General features: G+C 41.2%; 1 protein-coding gene and 1 pseudogene across 5 annotated transcripts in view; both read right to left on the bottom strand.

Moving 5' to 3' along the window:
• LOC148003915 (uncharacterized) overlaps positions 1–6,177 on the bottom strand; it is a 46,120-nt pseudogene extending 39,943 nt beyond the window's left edge.
• A 2,365-nt stretch (positions 6,178–8,542) lies between these two features.
• Znf431l1 (Zinc finger protein 431 like 1) overlaps positions 8,543–22,117 on the bottom strand; it is a 30,898-nt gene continuing 17,323 nt past the window's right edge. For 2 of the 5 annotated variants that reach the window (XM_087569067.1, XM_087569066.1), the window contains exons 2-5: positions 17,638–17,705; positions 12,374–12,500; positions 12,122–12,182; positions 8,543–10,944 (exon numbers count right to left, since the gene is read on the bottom strand). In XM_087569067.1, coding sequence (XP_087425193.1) covers positions 8,904–10,944; positions 12,122–12,182; positions 12,374–12,500; positions 17,638–17,661 — 2,253 coding nt within the window. In that variant the 5' untranslated portion in view covers positions 17,662–17,705 and the 3' untranslated portion in view covers positions 8,543–8,903. Of the gene's footprint in view, positions 10,945–12,121; positions 12,183–12,373; positions 12,501–13,407; positions 13,478–17,637; positions 17,706–22,117 lie in introns of all 5 variants that reach the window. The other 3 variants (XM_087569068.1, XM_087569069.1, XM_087569070.1) reach the window with 3 other exon arrangements.

Here is a 22,117-nt window from a genome sequence, read left to right as displayed (position 1 = left end):
TTCCCAGACTAAAATCTTCTTGCTGTGTTCCCATGGCAGAAGGAACAGCGGAGCTCTCCAGTCTCTTTTCTGAGGACAGAACCGCAATCATGAGTACTCCATGAGGGAAACATACCTGTGACTTGGTAATCTGCCAAAGGCTCATAATCACATCACCATGTGGTCCCCGTTACCACACACATATTTCAGGAGGACGTAAACATTCACTCTACAGCACAGATTATCTAGTATTTCAGTGGCTCAATCATTGAGAAAGAAATCTGAGTGTCTAGGTCTTTGGAGAAGGTTGGCTTAGGGGCTACTGATGACAATGTAGAAGCAGCAGATGGGTCCCTGGTCAAGCCTTAGGCTGGGCAGATTGTTCCATGTTTATTCCTAAAAATATACTTCTAGAAAGCTATGTGAGGGCTGGCAACATGGCTCAGAGAGAAGAAAAAAAAAAGGACTTAGCACATAAACTCAAAGACCTGAGTCGACGTCCCAGAGCTCATGCAAAGGTAAAAAGATCCAATTCCACAATGTTGTCCCGATCTCACACATGTGCCGTAATATGTATGTGCACACACATTCATCATACACTATACATACAAGTTAATAATTTTGTCAAAAATGTTAAAAATAAATGTGATATGAATACCATATTTTAGTACATTGGATCTTATACATATTGCACTACAGATAAGAAATATTAGTGTGGCAATCTCTTTGCATGTTATTTAGAGTAATGTACATATTGGCCAAAATGATGTGAGCAATGTAATCCCTGTTGTTCATATGAGAAAAGTGATGCTCTCAGAAGACAATGGAGGAGTGACATGCCAGCCTCAGAGGAGCCTACAGAAGAGCCTGAGTTCCACCTGCTTGTGGTCCAGAGAAGAGGGGGTTATCAACATGAGAGATGAGTAGAAGAGTTAGTTGGCACCCAATGCACAGGAAGTGAGGGCTGCAGAAGCTCAGAGAGGAGGGACCAAGGTGGAGGTGGAAGGCAACATGAGCAATGCAGGTGTCCCCTGAAAAGCTGTATGAGTTCTGTGCCATGACTAGCTTAGGAACAGAAAAGCCCTCAGCACAGTTTTCTGCTGTCTTTCTCGGTTTCACACCTAAGATGTAAACCATTTCTTTGTCTGTATACAGTCTGTATATATCTCGCACTCATGTGTTGCTCCATCACCATCTCTGTCTCAAATCTACTGTGTTCAGATAACCCTTCCATAGAAGCCCATTGCTACCACAGTGCCTGTGTTTTCTCACCACCTTTATCTTACTATGGAGTGGCATTGCCATCTCTCATCATCACAGGAAGAGCAGTGCACATAGAAGTGCACATAGAATCCGTTGCTTCCGCAGTGCTTGTGTTTTCTTGCTACCTTTATCTTACTATAGCGTGGCATTGCCATCGCACATCATCACAGGAAGAACAGTGCACATAATATTTTAAGTGTAAACAGCCGGTTTGTGTAACTTTTACTGCAGCATACAGTTACACATGGCTGTTAACCTGTTATTGTGTTTAATTTATAGGCTAAAGTTTATCAACAACATTCATGCGTGAGGCTTGATGCTATTCCACTGGAGTCTTGCCATGCATTTGCCATGGTTAAGGAACTACTAGTACTACTGAAGGACAGAGAACAGTACAAAAATACATACTGAAAGTACTTGCCAGGATTAATGCGAACGCACAGTCCAAAAGGAGACTATGGAAGCCATCATTTAACCAAAGCCTTCTTAATACATGTGTTTTCCAAATACGTACAATTTTCAGCCAACTAAAGCTTAAGTACCAAAATATTTTTGGTTAAAGTTGTTTTATATGGGAATATTTCTACAACAAGATAATCCCTATAAAGCATGGAACATGAGTCCTGGCACACAGAGTTCAGTGTTAGTAATTTTTTTTTTTTTTTGGTTCTTTTTTTTCGGAGCTGGGGACCGAACCCAGGGCCTTGTGCTTCCTAGGTAAGCGCTCTACCACTGAGCTAAATCCCCAGCCCCAGTGTTAGTAATTTTTAATGTTAATTAAGTGTATTATGTAAGTGCTTGCCTTAGGATTCAAAATGAACAGAGTATAATTACTCCTCTTGATGGCCCAAGGGCATCCTAATAAATATTAAATACTTAATGAGGCTACGAGCACAAGGACATCTTGGAAGTTACCAAGAATTCTGGGGTTGTTGGCTCCTGCACAGCTCCAATGTGAGGTCTGGCTGATGGTGGGACTGGAGTCAGCCAGCTACCACTAACTCTATCAAGCTGTCAGTTCTCATGGCTGTCAGAGTGCCCGCACTGGCTATTTCTCAAACTGTCCTACCACTAAACATCTTTGAACTGAGACATTGAGCTGAGACATTAAATATTGGAAACCCATACAAACAAGGACTGGTCTATCTACCCTACCTCAACCCATTTCCTCATTGTTCAGAAACACTGAAGTTTCCAGAGTGGAGTCTGTGAGTCTATTCTGGTTTGATGCTGCATACCTACAATAACAGCAATCAAGAGGCTGAGGCAGGAGGACTGCAAGCCTGAGGCTAGGCTGAGGTACGTAGTGATACTTTGTCTCAAAAAATAAAATACAGGAAAAGGTAAGAGGCCCACCTGCCCTCAGAAATTTCCTAAGCCCTCAGTTGGGATCCCAGGAAAACCTAACTAAGAAGGTCCCCCAATTCAAATGGGTAGTGTCTTAGTTGGGGTTTCTCCTGTTGTGAAGAGACACCATGGCCATAGCAACTCTTATAAAAGAAAACATTTAGTTAGGGCTGGCTTACAGTTCACAGGTTTAGTCCATTATCATCATGGTGGGAAGCACAGTGGCATGTAGGCAGGCATGGTGCCTGAGAGGTACCTGAGACTTCTACATCTGGATTTGCAGACATCAAGAAGAGAAAAGAAAGGGAGCAACTAGGCCTGGCTTGAGCATCTGAAACCTCACAGCCCACACCACAGTGACAAACTTCCTCCAAAAAGGCCACACCTCCTAATAGTGCCATTCCTTAAGAGCCTATGAGGGCCATTTTCATTCAGACTGTCACAGGTAGAAAGAAACTGCACAGCTTTAAAATGTGTATGTGATCACTAGCCACTGTCTAGGTAGGGGAGGTGGAGGGAGGCACGGTGTAGAGTATATGCAGAATGAATGTTTCTGGGACTCATGACTTCAAGACTAGAAATACTTTCTTAAGTAAACAGTTTGCTCAAATGCCCACAAGTCTATTCCTTTGTCCCTACCCTTTAGAATGCAGAGTTGACATTTAATCAAGATTCTAGAGAAATTAAAGCCCCCATACTACTGTGCTGGACTTGTGGTAGATGCGTCTCTAGCCTATTCTTTTTCTCTTATTCTTTCAACCACAACCTTTAATCGCATCTTCTGAGAAAAGACTTATGCGTTTGATTCTTCTGATATCACACAGGCTCAGGCAGGAAGGAGGAAGGGCCATGGTGGCTGCCAGTGGAGAACAGGCATGTTATTGACGATAGGAGTTGTGGGGCTTGGTTATTTCTGTTGCTTCTGAGGAAGATATTTTAAAGAAAACTCTTCCTCATGACTGAAGGAGATTTTCACACATAAGACATAGACCAGCAGCCGGTGTATCAGTGACATGTCATGGCGTCACTCTGCACATAGGTATAGGGGAGTTACAGATTGTGGATGTGGAGAAGGGACTGTTGGTAGGTAGTGGTCATGAGAATCACAGTCTCTTGTCTCTACCAGGATCTCTATTTCTATTTTTCTTCCACAGCCGTAAACGACTCATCATTGATAGCCAACGTTAATTTTTAAAACATAGTGTTTTATCTGTGCTTGTGCTCACAGCCCACGCAATAGGGGAAAGGGAAACTAGCTGCGGAGCTGCTGCAGCGAGCATGGGGACTTCTCAAGTCTCACACAATTTTTCTGGCTCTTCAAGAGCTGTTTAAAAGAAAAAGGCTTAAGGTAAAAAGAAACACTATAGAGAGATTTCTTAGTGAATTTCTACACCTTGGTTCGCTATCTCTGGGAATCTCACGGTAGACAGCTCTGATAAGCTGGGAAAGATTTAAATTTTGCTTGGGAGCAAAGAACCTTAAAGGGACAGGCTACATTAGAAATGCTACAGGAGGAACTATCTGAAAAGGCTGAGAGCGAGGTGGGAGAGGACTCTAAGGAAAACAAGAACAAGAAAGGAATTTCTGACATTTGCTCACAGAAGGAGAGCGCTCATTAAGAGAAGTTCTTTAAGGAAGCCTGCCTTATCTGCTGGCCTTATTCCAAGGGAGGAGTCAATCTCCAGCATTAAATTACTTTTCTCATTCGTCATCATTAACATGGAGAGTGCCTTTGATCCTATTCCCACAGCAGCCAGTTCCTGCCCCTGTGGTCAAAATGCCCCAGGTTGGGGGACAAAAAGAGCCCCTAAAATAGTTTCAAAGAATCTACAACAAACTGAAAAACTTTGTTTTGCCAGTCAAGATTTAGAATTCAGGCTTTGGCGGTGGCCAACGTCAGGATTAATGTTTTCTTTTCCATGGGCCTTTAACCCAGAGAGACAGTTTGGTAAAGGGCTGTTACTGAGGTCCTGATAGCCCCAGGTGAACTGGTTACAATTCTTTTGTCAGCCACCTGGCATCTAGCACCCAGGTTCTAACCATCTCTCCATCCTTTTGTTATTAGTTGTTACTAGAAGCCTAGTGTCATTTGGAGGCTGGTTCTCTTGAGAGACAAAGCCACAGAGCTGACACTGAAGAGAGATACTCCTTGAGGGAGAATCTAAGTCTAGAGAGATAGTCGATAACAGATCGGCTGCCTCTCTGCTCGCCTTTCTGTTTCATAGACAAAGCTTGTGCTTATTTGTACAATGGCCTTTTTGTCCAAGAAAGCCTCCTGGTTTAGCTGTGTGACTAAATGCTATTTGCCCTCTTCGGTGGACCTCTATTCTCAAGATTCTCTTGTTTTCTCACCATCTCATTTGAGATGCTTGTTAGTAACTGTTACAGATCTTCTTTACCACCGAGGAAAGACAAAATCCTACTAGAGGCTAGAAAGAATGTTCCAGACAAGGGTGGAAGGCCTCACTCCTGCCTGTTGACTTCAATATGCCTAAAGGTAGGGAGTGCCAGGTCTGCCACCAGGCTCCAAGGGTGGGTCTCTGAGGGGCTGGAAAATGCCCCACCAATCTGGCTAAGATAAAGAAAAAAATATAAAGAAAAAGTTACAGAAATTTAAAGGGTTAAGCTAAGTTGCTGAGAGTTAGTGTAAGTTACAGAGAAAGTAAAGTTAAAGTGTGGTTAAGTGGGCATCATCTAATAGCTGTAGAGGAAGATACAGAAGATATGAGAGAGACTGAGGAAGAGGAAGAGGAAAGAAGGTAAAAAGAACAGGAAGCTAGGGAAAAAAAAGAGACAAGAGAGAAACATATACTGGCCACAGTAGTTAGGGGACCTAGGAAGGTAGTACCTGGCAACAGAAGAGAATTCCTGGCTAAAGATCAGTGTGCCTAATACAAAGAAAAAGGACACTGGGTCAGGGACTGCCCAAGAAAGAACAAGAGGGGCCACTGAAGAGCTTCTTAGTCCTAGAGTGTTGGCTATGTACAGAGATAGAAGGGAAGTGTGGATACAGGGACCCAATGCTCTGTGCTCCTATGCCCCCCGCAGTGGGCCAATATCCAAAGACCTTGAGTGCAAGGGGCTACTGGCAACGAACAATACTTATGGACTGCCCGAAGAACAGTGGACCTTGGCGTGGGCCGGGTAACCCATCCACTAGCTCATGGTCATCCCTGACTGCCCCTATCCCTTTTTCATGAGAAAATTGCTCTCCAAAATGGCTTGCGTGGGCTAAAATGGCTGGGTGAGGCCATGTGTATGCATATCTACAGACTGTGTATGTGGAGCTTAAGACCTGTCTCAGTGCACCAGTACCTGATGCTGGGAGATGTGTGGCTTAGTCCTGTTCTGCCTGGAACACATCCTTCCTGCCAGCCGGGCACTAACAATTATCACCCAATCCAGGACTTAAGCTGTGATAGAGTGGCTGATGTTTTGCCTTTGAATAGAATGTCCCAAAAGATGGGATCACTGGTCAGCTGCCATGGACTAGATTCTCCACCTGTTGGGGGCAATCTGGTCACCTTGCTGCCCAATCCGGACCTGGAGCCACTGCAACATGAGTGTCAAACACTGGCAGAAGCCCATGGGTGGAGGAAAGACCTCTGCGACTGGCTGACTGACCCCTGCTGAAAGCCGAGGACCTTGTCCACAGACAGTCCTCTTCATGAATGAAGGTCAGAGATAAGTGGGTGCTGCCATGGTGGACAACACAATGTCATCTAGGATGGCTAAACTTCTACCCCTTCCAGACTCAGCTTTACCCCCTTTGAGATCTTATATGGGGCCTCAGCTCCTCTGACTGTATTAGATGATGTTACTGAACCAACATGTCATAGTAATAATGATTTGTATGCCAGGCTAAAAGACCTACAGGTGATACAGAAAGAAATCTGCTCACAGCTGACAGCAACCTATGCCCCGGGGACCCCTGAGACATTTCATCAGTTCCAGGTCAGAGACTGCAGCTACACTGAGCCCAGACACTCGAGCCTCACTAGAAAGGACCATACCTGGTGCTACTGACCACCTTGACAGTCATTAAGTCTCAGCCCTCACCAGCAGTGTACTAGCTGTTGGGGCTGAGAGCTGGGACCTAGAGGGACACTCAGATCTTCAAAAAGCTCCCTAGATTTAAGTGACTGGGAGGTTGCTATAATGCTCACTTGAGGAGTGTGCTTTAGAAACAAGAATTGCATGTTTGCCCTGGGTTCTATCGGGATAGGTGAGGAGACAGGCTTGATTTATCATTACATATGTTAGTACTCCTAACACTTCTTGAGACTGTGCCTCAGGAATCACAATCTGTATAAGTTTAAAAGTTCTGAAAGCTAGTCATGACCTTGGTGTATAGGTTTATAGTGTCCAGATTAAAATCCTGATGCTAAAAACTTAATAAGACACAAAAGAGAGTTAAAAAATTATTTAAGGCTATCTAGGTGCTACAAGGGCAGCACAAGGACATCTGCTGTTGCCCTACAAGGCTTATAGAGAATTCAGAACTGCCATTGACTCAGATATAAAAAGAGTAAAAAAAGACTTTTTAGCTGACCTCCAAGAATACCTAACCTCCCTCTCAGAGGTAGTCCTTCAAAATAGGAGAAGATTAGACCTGATATTCCTTAAAGAAGGAGGGCTATGTGCTGCTTTGAAAAAAAAAATGTTATTTTTACCTCGATCACTCAGGGACCATTAAAGATTCTATGGCTAAACTTAGAGAGAGGCTAGACAAGAGAAGACGAGAACGAGAAGCCACTGATAGTTGGTTTCAAAGCTGGTTAAACAGGTCCCCATGGCTTACCACCCTGCTGCCGGCCTTAGCTGGTCCCTTGATTATCCTCCTCCTTTTGCTCACTTTTGGGCCCTGCATAATTTATCGCTTTTTTTGTTGTTGTTCTTTTTATCGGAGCTGGGGACCAAACCCAGGGCCTTGCGCTTCCTAGGTAAGCGCTCTACCACTGAGCTAAATCCCCAGCCCCATTAATCGCCTTTTAACTTTTGTCAGGGAACGGATTAGTGCTGTACATGTCCTCATGTTAAGACAACAGTATCAGGCTGTACGGGGTAAAGAGCCTCTAGATGCTGAACTCATCATGTAGTTCTAAGATTAGAACTACTCACAAAAAGTAGAGGGGAATGAAGTTAAAATAAAAACTTCATAAAAACTGCAAAAGAACAGCAGATAAGGGGACAGGACAGAGCAGGCCTGAGATGTGCCCCGACAAGCCTAAAAACAAGGTCAAGGGATTGTTCCAGGAACTAGCAGCCACCATCTCAGCTGAGTCGGGGGCCATCCTGACGGACAACTCCCTGCTCTACAGATAAAGATAAGACGCTCTCCTACATTGAGAACACTCCAGCCCGCACGGACTGCTTACAGATGAGACCTTGTACCCATTTCCCTTGCAGATAACCACGCTGAATCCCCTTGCCTTCCCCTATAAAAAGCCTTAAATTTCGAGTCTTGGGGTCGATTCCTGTCTCCTGCGTGACACACGTTTCAGCCCGAGATCTCATTAATAAATGCTACCTCTTGCTGTTACATCAAGACGGGCTACTCGCGTTTCCTGGGGAACTCCATCCCGCGACTAGAGAGGCTCCCCAAATTTTGGCGCGGCTTTTTCACTAGCACTAAAGGCACACCCAACCACCCTAAACATAATCCCTACCCTTCTAACTCAGCTTGTTTCCAATAGACTCCTGGCATTTACTTTGACCATGTTTTTGAATTGTTAGGTATTTATGCAGATTTCAAGACACAGACTTTGCCACAGAGCCCAGGGTTTCAGTGAATGGAAGTATGAATACTTTTGTTATAGTGAGAGTTATACAAATGTGCAAAGGCTTGACCATATTTAGTACATTCACAGTTTTTCTCTAGTGTGGTATATTTTATGCTGTTTGTCTTAATTTGGGTTTTAATGCTGTGAAAAAATACCATGACCAAGGCAACTCTTAGAAAGGACATTTAATTGGGGGGAGGGTATACAGATTCAGAGGTTCAGTCTATTATCAAGGTGGAAGGAATCTCAGTGTCCAAGCAGACATGGTGCTGGAGAGAGTTCTACATCTTGATCAGAAGGCAGCCAGAAGACTCTTCTGCCCTGGGTAGAGTTTAAGCATGGGGTCTCAAAGCCAACCACCACCACCCCCTCCCCCACAGTGACACACATCCTCAAAGGCCACATCTACTCCAAAAGGGCCATACCTCATAACAATGCCACTTGCCATGGGCCAAGTATATTTTAACCACCATACCTTTGAATATCACAGTAAAGGCTTTACTGCATTGGTTACATTCATAGGGTTACTCTTTAGTATGTATGTGTTCTTTTATGTAGTTGGAGTTGGCTTGATTGTGAAAAGGCTTTACCACACTCATTACATTCGTAAGGTTTCTCTCCAGTATGAATTCTTTCATGCCTTTTAAGGTCATTCTGACCTACAAAGGCTTTACCACATTGCTTACATTCGAAAGGTTTCACTCCAGTATGTATTGCTCTATGTGTTTGGAGACTAGTGTTACATGCAAAGGCTTTACCACATTGCTTACATTCGAAAGGTTTCACTCCAGTATGTATTGCTTTATGTGTTCGGAGACTAGTGTTACATGCAAAGGCTTTACCACATTCACTACATTTGTAAGGTTTCTCTCCAGTATGTATTACTTTATGTGCTCGGAGATTAAAATTGAATACAAAGGCCTTACCACATTCATTACATTTGTAAGGTTTCTCTCCAGTATGTGTTCTTCTATGTTTTTTAAGATCATTCTGACCTACAAAGGCCTTACCACATTCATTACATTTGTAAGGTTTCTCTCCAGTATGTATTCTTTTATGTCTTTTAAGCTCACTCGGAACTACAAAGTCTTTACCACATTGATCACATACATAGGGCTTCTCTCCAGTATGTATTCTTTTATGTACTTGGAGATAACTATGATATGCAAAGGCTTTATTACACCAATCACATACATAGGGCTTCTCTCCAGTGTGTATTCTTTTATGTACTTGGAGATAACTATGAGATGCAAAGGCTTTACTACACTGATCACATTCATAGAGATTCTCTCCAGTATGTATTCTTTTATGTACTTGGAGATAACTATGAGATGCAAAGGCTTTACCACATTGATCACATTCATAGAGATTCTCTCCAGTATGTATTCTTTTATGTACTTGGAGATAACTATGAGATGAAAAGGCTTTACCACATTGATCACATTCACAGAGCTTCTCTCCAGTATGTATTCTTTTATGTACTTGGAGATAACTATGAGATGAAAAGGCTTTACCACATTGATCACATTTGTAAGGTTTCTCTCCAGTATGTATTAATTTATGACTTCCAAGATTACAACGATGTTCAAAGGCTTTACCACATTGATCACACTTGTAAGGTTTCTCTCCAGTATGTGTTATTCCATGCGTTTTGAGATAACTGAGTCGAGCAAAGGCTTTACCACATTGATCACATACATAGGGCTTCTCTCCAGTATGTATTCTTTTATGTACTTGGAGATAACTATGAGATGTAAAGGCTTTACCACATTGATCACATTCATAGAGCTTCTCTCCAGTATGTATTCTTTTATGTACTTGGAGATAACTATGAGATGTAAAGGCTTTACCACATTGATCACATTCATAGAGATTCTCTCCAGTATGTATTCTTTTATGTACTTGGAGATAACTATGAGATAAAAAGGCTTTACCACATTGATCACATTCACAGAGCTTCTCTCCAGTATGTATTCTTTTATGTACTTGGAGATAACTATGATGTGCAAAGGCTTTACCACATTGATCACACTTGTAAGGTTTCTCTCCAGTATGTGTTATTCCATGAACTTGGAGATGACCGAGTTGTGCAAAGGCTTTACCACATTGGTCACATACATAGGGCTTCTCTCCAGTATGTATTCTTTTATGTACTTGGAGAGAACTATGATATGCAAAGGCTTTACCACATTGATCACATTTGTAAGGTTTCCCTCCAGTATGTGTTATTCCATGTGTTTTGAGATGACTGAGTCCTGCAAAGTCTTTACCACATTGATTGTATTTGTAGGATTTTCTTCCAGTATGTATTAGTTTATGCCTTCCAAGATTACAACGACGTTCAAAGGCTTTACCACATTGATTACATTTGTAGGGTTTTTCTCCAGTATGAATTCTTTCAAGAGTTTGAAGCTGAGAATCGTATGTAAAGGCTTTATCACGTGGCTTACATTCATAGAGTTTCTCTCCAGTATGTGTGCTTTTATGTCTTTGGAGATGACTATGTTGTGCAAAGGCTTTACCACACTGAGTATTTTCAGAGGGTTTCTCTCCAGGATGACATCTTTCATGCCTGCAAAGATAGATAGTTGGCACATGGGAAAGCTTTACCACATTCAAACTAATGAATCTTTTTACCTGTGGAAATTAATTTTATAATTTGGTCTAATTGTAAAGAAGAATCACATCTTAAGGTTGTATCACTTTGTTTACACTCATGGTTTCCCATTCATTATGGGTTGGTAAAAGTGTTATTACATGGGTCACATTTGTAGCATCCTTTATCTCTATGAGATTTCTCATATATTTGAAGAGAAATGGAAGAGCTCAGAGCTTTACCACATTGAGTACATTCGTATGATTTACTTTATTGTCAAATACACTACATTTGCATACCACATCAGCAAAGTGAACCAGGACAAACAGAAAGGGATTTCCAAAATCCTAGTATTCATAGGGATTTTCTGCTATGTGAGTTTATGGATATATTCCCAATGAAGTTGGGAAACCAACTAATTATAAACTTGTATCACACTGAGAAAGTCTGCTCAAATGTGGACTACTACATATATCTTAATTGTTCTGTGGGGGGGGGGCATTGCTTCTTTCAATATCCTTGTGCTCACATGGCTTGTATCCATTGTGACACAGGATATAGCTGTTAAAATAACAAATGAAATATTTCCACTTTGTATTCACACAGTTTGACTTTTTGTTCATCATAGTCATATGGTATAAGAATCAAGGTTTCTCTTCAACAACATTCTTGACTCTCATAAACTGTCCCTCTCACTTAAACTTAACAATGTTCCTATATGAGTAATCAGCTTTACTATGATATATTTGCCTATTAGAAACATAAACTTATCACCTACTCTATCTCTCTCTCTCCCTCTCTCTCTGTGTGCGTGTGCGTGTGTGTGTGTATGTGTGTGTGTGTTTGTTTTATCAGACTAAAGAGATTGCAGATTGGCAGGTTTACAGAGTAGCTGTAATGTGGCTATGATTCAAATGGTAATATCTGTTAAGGCATTGTTTCTTTGTCTTCTTTCTTAGAGGAATGCCTTGCAAAAAACAAGTCAGACACCTGACATTGAGGTACATGGATTTCTGAGAATTTAATAATCAATACAGTTAAAGAAGTGCTTTTTTTTTTTTTTTGTTAACACTGTTGCTTTCCTTTAAAAGTTCCAGGACATACTAACATTTCTTCAGGGGCATATTCATACGAACTTGCACATGAAAATTACCTTCCATGTCTTCTGAAACTTTGACAATGCTCATCAATAGTATGGTCTTCCCAATTGTAACCTAAAATACAATACCAGAAAATGTATGATATATTATTGGAAATTAGGCAACATTTAAGTTACTATCTTCAGTGAACCTGATTTTTTCACCTCATTCTTCTTTATTCTCAACTGAAGTTACAGAAAAGCAACAGTAACAAAGGAACATTTGTTTCCTTATTTTAAAAACTGAAAGAAAATTCACTGTCTTACCTATAGCAGTGAGGTTCCTGTAGGTCTCCAGCATCACATCTTTGTAGAGACTCTTCTGTGAAGGATCCAGCAAAGCCCATTCTTCTCGAGTGAAGTTCACATGTACATCATCATAGGTCAATGCATCCTGAAATATCCCATACATTAGTAAAACAGAATCCATGATACCAATATCACTGTAAATGTATGCTTCTGGTGCTTCCCCCACTTATTTCTTGACCCAGATGTTCTAATGTTAATTACCAAATCATCTTAGAAGAAAAGTGAGTAATAAGGTTTACCTCTGTCATTTCTTTGCTTTTTGAGTAGGATATAGCCTTGCAAGAAAAATGTTAATTAATGCAGAGAGAGAGAGAGAGAGAGAGAGAGAGAGAGAGAGAGAACGGCAAGCAACACTGAGCATACATCAGAAAAATTGTATGAACATTTACTAAGTACAAAAAATATCAAGTGAGTATATAGGCTCATGTCTTTAATCCAAGCAATCAGGAGGCAGAGGCAGGTATATCTGAGGTCTATCCAGGACAGCCAGAGGTACATATTAAGACCCTGTCTCCCCTATGAAAAATCAATCAAACTAACAAGAAAGATAGAAAGGACTCAGAGGTTTTTACTAGAGTCCCTACAAAGAATTACATTCACTGCAGTTCTGTATTCATCTTCCAGAATCTTGAGATGGCCCAGTTTAAACTGTAACAGTAATGAAATCTTACTAAAAGGGAATGAATGTTTAAACAGATAGCTGAAAATATTGGCAATGTAAATGTTGATCCTAAATAAGCAACATAGGACAGGAGCTGGCTCAGCAGTGAAGAGCTCTTGCTGGTCTTAAAAATAATTGGCCTCAATTGCCAGTAGTTAGAATGGAGCTTCACAACTATTGATTACTCCAAGTTCAGGAATTCTGAAGCCATTTTCTGACTACTATGGGGTTTAGGCATACATGATGTGCATATTCATTCATACAGGCAAAATATACATATTCATTAAAATAAATCAACACAAACGCAACAGGTAGGAAAAATGTCATATACCTGCAGTCCAATGACTCAGAAAGCTCAGGCAATATAGCCAGGCAGTATTAATGTCATGAATACATGCCACCTGAGAAACAGAATATGCTCTCTGTCAAATTTCAAAATTCATAACGTGGATGAAGATCAACACAGCAGCATATGCTTGACATGTGCCAAAACCCACAGTCCAACCCATCAGCCAATAATATAAAAACAAACAAACAAACAAAGAGAAAGCTGGGCATGTTGGCTGACATTTAATCCTGGCACTCTGGAGCCAGAGGCAGGTGGACCATTTACATCTGAGGCCGCATGTTCTAAACAGCTACTTTCAGGACAGCCAGGGCTACATAGAGAAACTTTGTCCTCAAAATAAAAACAAAACTAAAATGATAAAAAAACACCAGGCTTGCAAAATACCTTAGCACTGAATAGCAATTGCTTCAACTGCATCTTATGTGATTTAGGGTTAGAGTCTATAATGCTGAAGGCAAGACAACATAAGAAGGAAGCTGACTAATCAGGTACAACCACTACACAATACACACACACACACACACACACACACACACACACACACCCCACACAGGAAATGGGTTGAGTCTATAGACATCCAAATGTCATCCCCAATAACTAATCATCTAGAAAGTTTCCTCCTACGAAAGCTTTTATTGAGAGAACTGAGTTGGCCAGAGCAAGGCTGACTCCTCCATGACAGGTTGTAAACTGACAGGTTGGGAAACTAGGCCTAAGTTTCTGTTTCCCAAACTGGAAAAGTCCAAACAAATCAATTCTAGGAAAACCATCCCTCACAGGCAGCTAATCAGGAGCTTCCCATGACCCTAATAGCCTGCAGCCTATACACTCTTCAAATGCCTCGAATCACTTCTGACACTCTTGATTGCCACATCTTGTAAAATCAGAAAGCAAGTTATATCTTTCCAACATACAAAGGCACAGAATACCCCTTCCCATTCCAGTAGAGAGGAATGTGTACATAGTGAGGGAAGATTGGACCAAAGCAAGAAACCCAGCAGGACAAACACCAAATCCTGCATCTCTGTCTCAGATACAAGGAGCTTCAGTTTCAAAAGGCTTAGATGGCCATATCCCTGCAACTTCTCATACATCTCTTGGCTTTGTTACCTCCACTTGCTATATGCAGCTCTCCATGACAGGTGTCTCACAACTTAGGTATCTCTAAATCTTGTAGTCTCAAATGCAACTCAGACTTCATCCTCAGATTCATCCCATGCACTCTCATAGTGTCCTCCCTCACTGGGGATCTCACTCTGCCAAACATAGATGGCTGGAACAGTGCTCAACTGAAACCACGGGGGAAGAAGTGATAACCTTATTTTTCCATATTTCTTATTTCCAGAACTTGGGTGCCACGCTTGGACCAGTAGTAGCAGGTTTTATATGAAGTTCCTTCCTGGGTCTAGGAATGACTTTGCCAACTCCCCCTTCCATTAACTGAAGGCTTAGCAGGAGGGACTGTTTCCCTTAATTCACCTTCTTAGGCTTCCAATCCTGAGCAAAGACATTCTCTTTAATGGTAATAATCTCTTTGAAAATTCATGCCTCTGTCTCAGCATTTGGCTGCCATGGGTAACTTCCCAGGGCTGCTTTTCTCTACAAACCACAGACTTTGCCTTTATTTCTGCTCAACTTGTTTTTTTCTTGTAGTCCAAAATGAGTTACTAGTAATAATCATCTAACAGATTCAATATTTCACCTAAGAAATATAGCTAATCATTTTTTAATTCTGCCTTACTCAATTTCTCAGTGCATGGGCAGAATAAGAAAGATTTGGGGTCAAAATACCATATAAATGACTTCTAGCTAGATTTTTCATGGAGTCTATTTTCCACTGAAATCCTATGACCTCAACTTCTGACTGCATTACTTGCATGACTCCAGTCTTCCAGGTGCTACAACAACAGCCGACTAAGCTCTGAATACAGCTTACTATGCTGTATTGCCATCTCAAGCCCTGATATTTACCACTTTCCTCCAAAGGAGAACATTTCTAGTTTCTCTAGTTTCTGTCCAGCAACAAAATAACCTTTTTTTTTTTCGTTCTAATTTGCTACTCTCCTACTTTGATTCAATTCTCTAACCAAAAGCATCTCAGGAAATAAACAGATTCACTTGTTTGGTCCAGTCACACGACAGCCATAAGTTCTGGAGCTTAGCATAGAAACTCAAGCTTCAAGAAAAGGCAAAAACCATGAACAAATCTTAGTTTCCTTCTTGGTCACTGTCTCATACTTAGCCAGCTCTCTTACCCAGCCCAGGCCCACTTGCTCAGGGATCCTGCCACCCTCAGTGTAGAGCATTCCCACATCAGTCATCACAACACAATCTCTCACTGATACAGCATCCAGGCATTTTGATGAGGGCATGCCCTCATATGAGAGCCCCTCAGATGATTGTAGGCTCTAAAATGTTCACAACTGAAGCTAACTAGGACAAAAAGGCAATAATATATCAGAAAGTAAAAAACCCAAATCAAATATCAAATGTGTTAACAATATCAGTCATTTAAGTAGCAAAAAACAAACAAACACAAACCACACACACATTCGCGCGCGCGCGCGCGCACACACACACACACACACACACACACATATGCACACAAACCCCAAAATTGATGATTGCAACAACTGGAAAACACAGATTTGCCAAGAAATGAGGAGAGGCAAGCCTTCAGAAGAGGACACTAAAACAGTAACAGTTTCCCAAACTATCAAAACCTCAAGAAACTCATGACATAGTAAATTTTCAGAAGAGAAAATTCTAGGTGAAGGTCTTTCATTTTCCAGAGAAACAATATAATTAGATTATAATGAATAGAATCACACAACATAAATGATATCAAAAATAAAAGGAGTCAGAAAGACAGACAGAAAGTGTTTTGAACATGAAGTACAAGATTGTAATAACAATTTTAAGAAACTACAGGCCAATCCTCATTTCTCCTCTTTGCCAATAAATAAATAAATAAATAAATAAATAAATAAATAAATAAATAAATAAATAAATAGGATTAGAAGTGGCAAAATCCCAGTCAATTGGACATAGTGGCAGCCTAAGCAATGGGAAAATAGTTTTTTAAACAAATCCATATCTTATAGAGGCCTAATATATAAAATACATAAAAACCTCAAGAAATTAGACTTTCTAAAGCAAAAAATTCAATTAAAAAATGGGGTATAGGAGCTGGAGAGATGGCTCAGTGGTTAAGAGCAGTGAGTGCTCTTCCAGAGGTCCTGAGTTCAATTCCTAGCAACCACATGGTGGCTCACAACCATCTGTAATGGGATCTGATGCCCTCTTTTGGCATGTCTGAAGACAGCTCCAGTGTACTCGATTACATTAAATAAATACATCTTAATAAATGGGGGGTGGTATAAATCTATACAGAGAATTCTCAACAGAGGAATCTCAAAAAGCTGAGAAATACTTAAAGAAATCATTATCATCTCAGCCATCAAGGAAATGAAAACTACTTTGAGAATCTATCTTGCACATGTCAGAAGGGCTAAGATCAATACAAGTGACAAGTCATGTTGGTAAGGATATGGAGAATGGGTAATAACTCTCCATGCTTGTAGGGTGCAAACTAATACTGCCACTATGGAAATGAGCATTTCCTCAGAGTCCTGGTGCCTGAGAATCCATCTATCTCAAATCACAGCTATAAAGCTCTTGGGCATCTATCTAAAAGGTGCTCCACCCTACCACAAGGCCATTTGCTCACCTATGTTCATAGCATATTTATTCACACTTGCCAGAACCTAGAAACAACCGAAAAGTACCTCAACTGAAGAATGGGTTGAAGGACCCTAGTTCTTACTGAAGCCTAAGAGCTGTCAGGAGGCTTGGCCTGGTGGAAAGTAGGTAGGTTATGGGGACCCTAAGGGCTTTTGCCAGCTTTACATCAACTGCCTCGGGCCAAGGCTAGGACAAGTTCCATTCTCCACCCACAGTTCTTGGGAGGAGCAGGGACATTCTTGAAAATCCTGCAAAATGTACCTGTAGTACATTTAGCCTGACCCTCTGGTCCCAGATGAAGAGCTCAAAGGCATGCCATATAAGTTTGAACTGTAAACCTGCTAATGTAACCTGTACCTCTGAAAGTATAAAAACTGCTTGTCACAGCCATTGGGGTCACCTTCCAGTCCCTCGCTACGAGGGGCTGATAGAATCTTGACCCTGACACACCCGAAAATAAACTCTTACCTTTGCATTAAACTCCATTCTCATGCCTCACTTGGGGGATCTCCTGGTAGTTAAGACTCACTTTGAACCTTACAGGGTAAACAAACAATGTGGTACATTTATAAAATGGAGTATCACTCAGCTGTTTAAAAAGATGACATCATGAATTTACAGGCAAGTAAATGCAACTAAAGAAATCACACCCAGAATGACAAACATGGCATGCATTTACTTACAAGTGGATATTACCTATTAGGTAAATAGTAATAAACCCAGGGAGGCTAGTTAAAGAGGTGGACTCTAGGGAGGAAGCACAGATCTCTTTCTACAGGGGAAATAGAATAATTTCTGTGAGTAGACCAGAGTTTGATGGGAACAGGAGTAGGGAGGATCAGTTGAGGGGGATGCAGGGGAAAGTACAATGCAGGTAGAAACAGCTGGAATTAGGGGTTATTTGGAATTAGTATAGAAATCCAGTACAATGACAACTTCCTGGATGACCAGGGTGACCCTAATGAAAACTCCTAGTAATGGAGGATATGGAGTCTGAACTGACCATCCTTTGAAACCAGACAGGGCTTCGATGTTGCTAATAAGTTACATTTGGTTGAGCTCTTGGCCAAGGCGGTCCCTTGAGCTCCTTCAACAATCCTTGCTGATGCAAGGACAAACTTTGCTCTCAGATAACTGACAGCAGGGACTGATCATTAAGGACAAATTCCACACAGTTCACTGAATGCAGAGGTCAAGCTAGTACAGGCTCGGAGCCTTCACCCCGGTGTTCTATTCTCTTTGAGGAGAGAAGGTACTCTACAGGCTAAAAAGAAGAAAGAGAAACCTGGAAACACCCCCTCTGCGCCCAACACCCACACACACACCTACAATTGATCCTTCCTAAGATGTGCTGGGGCATGATGGTAACAAATTGGTTTGAGTGGCCAACCAATGTTTGGTTTAACTTGAGGCCCTTGACATGAGAGGAAACCCATGACTAACACTGACTGGATTTCTAGGAATCTTACAGAAACTTAAATGGCAAGCATAGAGACAGCATGGGTCTATGCCAGGTCCTCTGCTGATACGTTATGGCTGTTAGCTTGGTGTCTTTGAGGGACTGTAACAGTGGAAGCAGGTGTAACTCTGATTCTTTGGCTTGATCTTGAGATTTTTCCTATCAGGTTGCCTTGTCCACTATGAAGACTTTCACCTTGTCTTTTTCTATCTTGTTTTGTCTGTTAGGTCTGCTCCGTTTTGAAGAGGAAATGGGTGGGTGGGGGGGTGGATCTTGGGGAAAGGATAGAAGTGGGGGGTAGTTGGGAGTGTAGGGTGGGGAAACAGTGGTCAGGATATATTATATGAGAATCTACCCTCATTTAAAAACTTAATTCAATATTGCTTTAATGAAAATGCAAAGAAGGGAAGCTATAGCGAACAAAGAAGAGCAAAATCGTAAAGTTAGGGGCAGCATGATTGTGATACATACAGTTCTCTTTCTATTTTTGTAGACAGTTACTATGACATAGAAGTGTAAAAATACCTTGAAGGGTTACTTCCTGCTTCTGATAATCTAGGCCTAGTCAAGGAAGCTTATAGATTCTGTACAATCTTATCTAGGTCTAGAATGACAGGGCGTAGGCCTGGGGGATTTAACAAAAGACACAGACTGGGGTCATTTGTGCAAAGAAAATGCCAAAGCTTTACTGAGGTTCACAGAATATACACCCCAAGTTCACTGGGTGGAGAAATCCAGGAAGCAAAGTGGAAAAATAGGTTATGCCCTCAGGTGAAAAACAGGAACAAAATTCAGGAACTGAATTCAGCCCAGGTGCCAAACTGAAAGATCAAGATGTTCCTTTGTTAGGAACTAAAGCTTCAACCTGCATCAGCAAGGCTCAGCAGGGGGCAAACACTGAGTGGGCTCAGGAGGGTCGGGCACTTGAGTGTTTTGGGCATCTGAGACTTAACTGTTGAATAAAATCACCCTTTCTTTTTTCTTTTTTTTTTTTTTTCTTTTCTTTTTTTCGGAGCTGGGGACCGAACCCAGGACCTTGTGCTTGCTAGGCAAGCGCTCTACCACTGAGCTAAATCCCCAACCAAAATCACCCTTTCTTGTTCTTTCTGAACTCTGGCTGGTCAACTCTGCTCTTCTAGCTCAAACTCTTCATGCTAACCACTTCAAATTGTGTCTTTCACTTCTGACTGAATTGCTGTGCTTGGTCTCAAATGAACTCTAGTCAACTGCTCTCTTCTCATTCTCTTGCTCATTTTCTCTTTTTCTGTCTTTAGCCTGCCTGTCTCTGTAAAATTCTCCAGGTAAAACTGCCTCCTCCTCTTACCCTCTGTGCTGCTGAAAGACCCCCAGAGCGGGGAGAGTTTCACTCAAGTTTCGGGATGACTCACCCCCAAGAACTCACGAGAGACGGTCCTTGCTGTAATAAACATGAGGTTTATTGATAGGAACCAGTGCACTGGGCTCTAGACTCATATCCTACACAGGGGCATAGGAGTTCGACCCAGATAGGCTGGAAGAAAGGGTATTTAAAGGGAGAAACCACAGCCCAAGGCAGCAGGGGTGGTGTCACTGGAAAATCACAGGAAGCTTCCTGCCTCTCAAGATTGCTTAACTTTGTGTTCCCTTTAGTTCCTAGGAGAAGCTTCCTGCTTCTCAAGGTTGTTCTGTTAAGATTCTAATTTAACTTTGCAGACAGTTAGCTGCTGGGAGAAGCTTTCTACTATCTTTACTAGTTCGGGAACCGCATATCTAAGGGCCTTATCTTTTTTTCTCCTTTTTTTAAAAATGTATTTATTTATTTATTTTGTATATGAGTACACTGTAGCTGTCTTCAGACATACCAGAAGAGGGCATCACGGATCCCATTACAGATGGTTGTGAGCTACCATGTGGTTGCTGGGATTTGAACTCAGGACCTCTGGAAGAGCAGTCGGTGCTCTTAACCACTGAGCCATCTCTCCAGCCCTAAGGGCCTTATCTTAAGTCCTTTTACTAGTTCTTGGGAGAGCAGGCTCAAGAAATGTGACCTTTTACCTACTTACAGATAGAAGGCAGGGTCTGGAATTTGAGGTATTTAAGGCTTCTTAGGGGTGAGATAGCATTTTTAAACTTCTGACATATTAGCTGAATTTTTTATTCTTTCACTGCTTCCTCTTATATTGCCTCTTTTCCCTCTTCTCTTGAGAGTTGGGTATATCCTATTCTGTCAGATCTTTCCCTGATTCATCATTTTTTCAGTCACTCAATTATACATTATTTACGAACATGAGTGCTTCCTTCTAAAACTATGTTTACCTTCATCATTTGAGAGCAAAGGTGTGTACTAAGGGCTGAGCCATACCAGTTAGAAACAGCTCCCCACCCCACCCCCCGCCCCCGCCAGTAAATTGGACAGTCTCTGGGTTCACAATTCGATCAAATACTCAGCAACACAGGAATTCATGACAAGCTCATCTTGGGCCCATTCTGTATGTGAAATCAGAAGTTTTGTTCTCAGCAATGTGAAATATATATTACGCAGGAAACAAAAGGAGTTACTTTCTTGTGTTAGATTTCACTAGTTAGGAATGTGGAATTACAATGCTTTTCATTTCATTCCAAAGGAATACTCATAATTGTTTTTAAGAAAAACTAATGTTTGAATAACTATTCAAATAGAAATAAATGAGGTGTTGTACAAAATCGCTACATTAACTATATTATGCATTAAGCCTAAATAAACCAATGTATAAAAATATTAAATGTTTAAACGCTTTCTCCAAAGCAAAAATGAAAGTATTACCATCTAAGATAAGTTACTAAAGGCAGAGAAAACAAAGAGCCGAGTCAGTTATCTAAGACTTTTACATGTTTGTTCAACTCTAATTTATTGTTAGTTTTTAAACTCAAACAAAACAGTCAATCTGGTTCTTTTTTTCTATTCTTTTTTTTTTTTCTTTTCATTTTTTCGGAGCTGGCGACCGAACCCAGGGCCTTGCGCTTCCTAGGCAAGCGCTCTACCATTGAGCTAAATCCCCAACCCTGTCAATCTGTTTCTTTTTTTTTTTTTTTTAATTTTTTTAAATTTATTTTTTAAGATTTTATTTTATTGTATGAGTACACTGTGCCTTTAGACACACCAGAAGAGGGCATCAGATCTCATTACAGATGGTTGTGAGCCACCATGTGGTTGCTGGGATTTGAACTCAGGACCTCAGGAAGAGCAGTCGGTGCTCTTAACCACTGAGCCATCTCTCCAGTCCCCGTCAATCTGTTTCTTAACCTCCATTGTACTTCTTCATGCAGTATGACTCATTGGCAGAGGGCTCTCATGCCATCCAAATAAAGCCACTTTCTGCATTTTTACAGCATACTATAATAACACATTTGCTTCTCATCTACAACAACTCTTGCTACAGAAAGCTTGATATTTCACTTCTCTTCTCCACATAATGTTCTAAATAAACATTAGGAAAAAAAACTCTTTGAAGGAGATTGTTTCAGCTAGAT

This window comes from Rattus norvegicus, chromosome 9 (assembly GCF_021556685.1).
Source record: "Rattus norvegicus strain SHRSP/BbbUtx chromosome 9, alternate assembly SHRSP_T2T, whole genome shotgun sequence".
NCBI lineage: Eukaryota > Metazoa > Chordata > Mammalia > Rodentia > Muridae > Rattus > Rattus norvegicus.
Note: the sequence above shows the minus strand (reverse complement) of the source record. Positions and strands in the feature narration are given on the sequence as shown.